This window comes from Quercus lobata, chromosome 12 (assembly GCF_001633185.2).
Source record: "Quercus lobata isolate SW786 chromosome 12, ValleyOak3.0 Primary Assembly, whole genome shotgun sequence".
NCBI lineage: Eukaryota > Viridiplantae > Streptophyta > Magnoliopsida > Fagales > Fagaceae > Quercus > Quercus lobata.
The window spans coordinates 9502981-9509161 of NC_044915.1; the positions used below are offsets into that span (position 1 = coordinate 9502981).

Here is a 6181-nt window from a genome sequence, read left to right on the forward strand (position 1 = left end):
TGGTGATGGGTTTGGATAGGTGGATCAGTGTATCAATGGTCTGTGTGTGTGTGTGTGTGTGTGTGTGTGGGGCTCTGTGTGTTGAAACCAGTGCTAGAGGTTGAGGGAGAAAGAGAGGAAAAGGAATAGAAAAAGAGAAATAGTAAAAAAAGAATAAAATAGAATATTTAAATAAAATGGGAAAAAAAAAAAGTAGAATTTTGGAATGTTGAGTATGTTGTAAAATGGTATAGTATAATTAATAAAATAGTTTTTTGAAAAGATAAAATTGGATGAGAAAGCATTTCCGGATGTTGATGCTCTAAGTTGCATCATGCATGTATACATTTTTTGTGTGTATACGTTATTGATAGAGAAAGTTACACCATCCTGCCTGCCCAACGATTTAGGCCCAACGGGCCTGCTCCTCTCACATTACTTACGGCCTTAACTTCAAAAAGGGCTTTTGAAATCATTCCCCGGGAAACAAAAAAAAAAAAAAATCACAAATAATAAAGCGTTTTATGGTCACCACTCGTTTCCATGGCTGGCCAACCTTAGACTCTCTCTCTCTCTCTCTCTCTCTCTTAATATCACACAAACTTTGTATAGGCATAGCCAACGCCGAGCAACCAATGGCTACCAGCTCTTCCTATGTTCTGTTTCTAAAGTCTCCTCGCTCACCACCTTCTTTAACTACACCACTTTTACATAACCAATCTTGGTTTCAATCAAGAATGATCAGAAGAACTAAACCCATTAGTACTGTGCTATCAGTCATCAAAGGTCAAACCAATGTAAGAAAGGAGGATATTGTCATCATTGGAGCGGGAATTGCTGGCCTTGCCACCGCCTTGTCCCTTCATAGGTTGGCTTTTTTTGAGTTTCATGTTTTTTTGTGTTTGCTTTCTCTGGTTCACAAACTGTACTAAATTGTCCAAGTGTCCCTACAAAGGGCTGGTTGGAAATGGTGTGTTACTATTCTTTTGAAATTAATTCGATAAAAGTTAATCATTTTATTGTGGAATGAAGGGTGAAATGATAGTCAGGAAATCACGTTTATGTTTTTGTACATGCTCCTGGTATATAATCTCACGACCTGTACATTTGTTTAAAAATTGAAAATTGTTGTTGGAAAATATTTGTAGAAATATGTGTGAATGAAAAAGTGTGTAGAAATACATATAATGTTGTTTAAAAATTTAAAATTGTTGTTTGAAAACACAAACCAAACACCCCCTAAACTTTCTTAATTTGAAATATCAGGCTTGGACTTGGGTCCTTGGTGCTTGAGCAGGCAGACTCACTTCGGACTGGTGGAACTTCACTCACCCTTTTCAAGAATGGGTGGCGTGTGTTGGATGCAATAGGAGTAGGAAATGATCTCAGGAGACAATTCCTTGAAATCCAAGGGTATGTGTAATGTGTTCATTTTCCGGTTCAATGTCACTCATCAATGACTGAGTTTGGTGTCAAATTTTGCATTATTCAAGCTGTGACTAAGCTATCAATTTTAATACCATCATCACTTCATTATCCTCATTATATCCACAGTTAGCCGTAGATATCATAAGTCTGGTATTGCTCTAGCACAAATACGGAAATACCAATTATAGGTTGTTTATATTATTAGAAAAGTAAGGCATGACTCTAATATCATGTTAGAATTTTTGTTATAATTGTGAGTGAGAAGAGAAAAGAGAGTAAGCGAAAACAAGAATTAACGTAGTTCGATCTGACAACCTATGTCTAGAACATAAAGCCTAGAACAGTTACATCAGTTCTATGCGATACTATTTGTCACTGTTATAATTCAAGATTTTTCCCTGACCTTGTCCATGGTATCAGCTGTGCAGGATGGTGGTGAAGTCAGAAGATGGGAAGGAGATGCGCTCCTTCAAATTCAAAGATGAAGATGAAAGGTATGAATTTTCTTTCATGTTCTAGGACATATCATGAAACCACTTTTTCCCCCTTAGCCATGTAGGAAACTCTCTTTGTTCCCGTCATTTAGTAGTAATTCTATGGTGGCACAGCCAAGAGGTCCGAGCTGTGGAAAGAAGGATACTTCTGGAGACTCTAGCCAATCAGTTGCCCCAAGATGCAGTACAATTTTCGTCGAAGCTGGCCAACATTGAAAGAAGTGAGAATGGTGAAATTTTGTTGGAACTTGTGAACGGGACTCGATTATGTGCAAAGGTACTTTGCCTACTACAACAAACCTCAAAATTTTCTGACTGCCTTAATTTGGGCTAGCTATCTATAACCATTCCACAAAGGCTGTTAGAATAATAATGATAGGCAACATTTTCTATCCATTTAGGTTTTAGGGACAAGTACTAGTTTCTGTATCATTTCCTATCGACTTAAAATTTTGGACCTGCGTGGTAAGCTTGCATTTCTAGTATAGTAACTTGCTCTCCTATATTGCCAATTATCATATATAATTACGAAAGTGTGAGTTATCATCTGAGTCTTTCCAACAGGTCGTGATTGGATGCGATGGGATCCGATCTCCAATAGCTAAGTGGATGGGGTTCTCTGAACCGAGGTATGTTGGCCATTGTGCATTCCGTGGGCTTGGATTTTATCCAGAAGGGCAGCCATATGAACCAAAAGTGAATTATATATATGGTAGAGGTTTGCGTGCTGGATATGTTCCAGTCTCTCCCACAAAAGTCTACTGGTTTATCTGCTTCAACAGACCATCGCCAGGTCTACTTTGCATTTGTTATGCATTAACCTATTCTAGAGACACTTCTAAAATGCTAAAGCTGAAGATTTTTTTTAAAAGAATATAAGTGTTCCCCCTTAGATTTGGATATTGTTACAAAGCACAATCTCGAGTATCATTAAGTTCTTATAATGATCTGAAACAAATCTTAATGCAGGTCCAAAAATTAGTGACCCATCTGTGCTAAAGAGACAAGCTAAAGAACTTGTAAGGAACTGGCCTTCAGAACTATTGAGCATCATTGATCTTAGCCCTGATGACACAATCATTAGAACACCGCTTGTAGACCGTTGGCTGTGGCCGGCCATCAGCCCTTCTGCTTCAGATGGTAAGGTTGTTCTAGTTGGAGATGCTTGGCATCCAATGACTCCCAATCTTGGGCAGGGTGCTTGTTGTGCATTGGAGGATGCAGTAGTTCTGGCCAGAAAGCTTGCCAATGCAATCAAGTCTGAACCAGCATCTGTAGAAAGTGCTCTTAGATCATATGGAAGTGAAAGATGGCCCCGCATCTTTCCACTAACCATACGTGCAAATATTGTGGGTTCAGCTTTGCAGTGGGAGAATCCAGTTGTGTGTTCTGTTAGGAACAATGTTATCATCCCTAAGATAGTTAGGCTTGGACCATTGTTGGAGCATACAAATTTTGAGTGTGAACCCCTATAGAAGGCAGAATATTTCATAGTCGGGGCAGTAAGACAAGATTTGGGGCCAAAGACTAGAAAGCTCCTGCCTTCCTTCCCATTTAAACCTTGAAAACCATTGCTGCTTTGTAATCCTATGTAAAGAGAATCTTACAAACTTCATTATAGCTGTAAAAACACACATTTGAATAAATTAGCATTTGGTAGACATCAACAAAGTCCTGTGGACATATAGGATCTTCTTTATCTTCACAGTACTCACATTTTGAGCATGATCAGAGAAGAATGTCTTAGATGTAGGACAGGTTAGTGAAGGTTGTTGCAGAGATAAACACCTTAGGAAGACTCCTTGAGCAGTTAATATAACATATAGAGACACACTTAACTCAAGCTTAATGGATATGAACTCAACTAATAATATAAATCACTCATTCTTTACATCATTATTCAATGTGATACTTCACTCACACGTATATATCCAACTATGGTCATACACTAAGGAACAAGAGATTGAGAATTGTATGCAGAACATGTTAGATATCTAAGCTAAGCTTAAGACTGAATACAGATAAATAGACTAATATGGAGATGCTGCCATGGGAATCTTACAATAGGGAAAAACCTGCCCCAGGCACACATACAACCCATCATCTGTTTCTCTTTCAAGGAAGAGCACCCATTTGTCTATTATCAACAGGTATTGGCAATCTCAAAACCACTAGGTTTGCCTTGTTTTAGGAGCGTGTGCCTCTACCTACTGGACATTACTCGAAACCCTATTGGAAGTACAGTAGCACCAGGAGTATTGATCTGTCAAATAATCTTGTAAATAGTTGTAATGGTAAATGATTGAACATAAGCCTCTGCATAGACATAGTAAGCCAGATTTCAGGGCAGTGCAACGTACTAAAAGGTGATCAGGTGGCTCTCTCAGCCTAAATTCAAGTCATCAACTCTATTCCAATCAAGCAACTACCAATTATGCATTCTAATCTCATCTGAGCAAATTGTTGTTCTTTACGAGAGCTACAACACATGCATGCCATTACCCCAAATAGATGCGAACTTTTCTCAGCATAGTAATGCAATCGAGCAGTGGTTTTACGATAGAAATGAAAGTTATAATACGAAGAAGCACATCGAGAATTGCATAAACTGCACAAAAACCAGTGAAACTTTATTGAAAATAATGACCCCTCCCAAACCCCACAAAAGTGGGAGCTTTGTACACTGGTAATACAGTACAACCTTTTATTTATATCTTTTTGTTCATATAAAATGGCAAACATAGCACTTTTACATCTATGAATGACCTTAGTACTCTTGTCAAGTAATGTTGTGGACTAGTCATGTAAAACTTGTTTAGTTGAGTAGTCGAAGTCAAACTCCAAGTTTGGGAGGAAGTTGATCTCACCATGACATTGTTGTCAATCTTCAAGACCTCAACTCTGCCAACAATAAAATCAACTTGAATGAATCAATTAACAACTGTAGTATAAAAATATAGATAAGAGAAAGCTTAAATTTTTCATAATTTTAACCCTTTAATTCTACATCACCATGTGCAACTTGGAGACTAAGGACAGGGATGGCTTCAACTATATAATACGATTTTGCAAATTTCTGCACAGATTAGGATCTATAGTTTTCAGATGAAATTCCTTTAATAATCAACACTTATTAAACAAACATTGATTATCCCCATTTTGATATCTATTTAAATTATTGACGACGCGACAATATCCAATATACTGATTTCAAAACGAAGGTATAAAAGTTTAGCACCTACATGGTGGAGTTAACCTAAGAACAATAAAAATAAATTAAACATGTGCCCAATAGATCTTGAACATAATAATACTTCACCCATGGCAACTTGTTTATACATGAAAAAGAGGTGTCATGTAAACTGCAGCTCCATCAACAACAACAACAACAACAATAACAAAATCTGATAGGATAATAATTCCAAGTAATTGGTCCACTGTAACAAGACTAATAAAACAGGAAGAAACGTTGCTAGCATAAAAAAAACAAGGTGATCAATATCATTACATACTCAAAACTCATCACCCAGGAACCAATCAAAGCTTATGTAGAAAAAGAAAATGGATAAGCTATATATGGAGAAGTAAAGTAAAGCAGAAGGGTGAGTGAGGAATGAATATATACCAGGGGTGGAGAAGAACCAGAGGATGATGGCGCAGAGGAGGAGAACGAGAGGGATGAGGTGAACGGCGGACTGGGCGGATCTGAGACGAGAGAGTTGTTTCTTGGCAACGTGGGAGAGGGGGTCGTATGTGGGTAGTAGTAGTTCTTGTTCTTGTTCTTCTTGTTGATCATTGTCTGAGGAAGAAGCAGAATAAGTTTGCGATTGCGATTGCGATGAGAACAACTCCGAGGAGACTCGAGAAGTGCTTGACGACCTGTGCATCTTCTATTCTGTTCTACTTGGCTTGCAACAGGGAGAGAGGTAGAGATTCTCTTTGGACAAAAATGGAAAGTGTTTTGATTTATGCTCTTCCTCCTCGGTCGTCCGAACTAGTTGTCCCAACTCCCAACTAGGCAACGCAACTTCCTCGACCGCACGGTGTTTTTTTTTTTTTTTTAATTTTTTTTTTTCTGTTTTTTTATTACCTCTAAGGTATTAAAAAAATTTAGAAAGTTAATTATGCCTTTAAAAATATCAAAAATATCTTTAATTTAATTAAATAATTTTTATTTTTTTAAAAAAATAGGGCTAAAATTGTAATTCAAAAAAAAATTATCTTATACTAAATCAACAATTTTAGTTTTTTAAAAAAATTTCATGTGTAACCTTACTAAC

General features: G+C 37.3%; 1 protein-coding gene and 1 long non-coding RNA gene across 3 annotated transcripts; one reads left to right on the top strand and one right to left on the bottom strand.

Moving 5' to 3' along the window:
* The first annotated feature begins 482 nt into the window (after positions 1–482).
* LOC115970038 (monooxygenase 3) lies at positions 483–3564 on the top strand. Of its 2 annotated transcripts, none has more exons than XM_031089698.1 (6): positions 483–847; positions 1246–1392; positions 1828–1901; positions 2016–2178; positions 2466–2694; positions 2871–3564. In XM_031089698.1, exons 3-6 carry the CDS (start codon positions 1837–1839, stop codon positions 3374–3376), a joined length of 963 nt encoding a protein of 320 aa, XP_030945558.1. In that variant the 5' UTR covers positions 483–847; positions 1246–1392; positions 1828–1836; the 3' UTR covers positions 3377–3564. The 2 variants fall into 2 exon arrangements, with proteins under 2 accessions (XP_030945558.1, XP_030945557.1); XM_031089697.1 differs by having other exon boundaries at positions 571–847; positions 1836–1901.
* Positions 3565–4510: 946 nt separating this feature from the next.
* Positions 4511–5907, bottom strand: LOC115970040. Its single transcript, XR_004087106.1, has 2 exons — positions 5527–5907; positions 4511–4802 (listed from the first exon to the last, which is right to left on the bottom strand). It is a non-coding gene; the product is annotated as an uncharacterized LOC115970040 (long non-coding RNA).
* Positions 5908–6181: the final 274 nt, after the last annotated feature.

Coding starts and splice junctions, on each gene's coding strand:
- LOC115970038 (XM_031089697.1), top strand. CDS start 615: ATGGCTACCAGCTCTTCCTATGTTCTGTTTCTAAAGTCTCCTCGCTCA. Junction 1,393..1,835: donor CAATTCCTTGAAATCCAAGG/GTATGTGTAATG, acceptor TCAGCTGTGCAG/GATGGTGGTGAAGTCAGAAG. Junction 2,695..2,870: donor CTTCAACAGACCATCGCCAG/GTCTACTTTGCA, acceptor ATCTTAATGCAG/GTCCAAAAATTAGTGACCCA.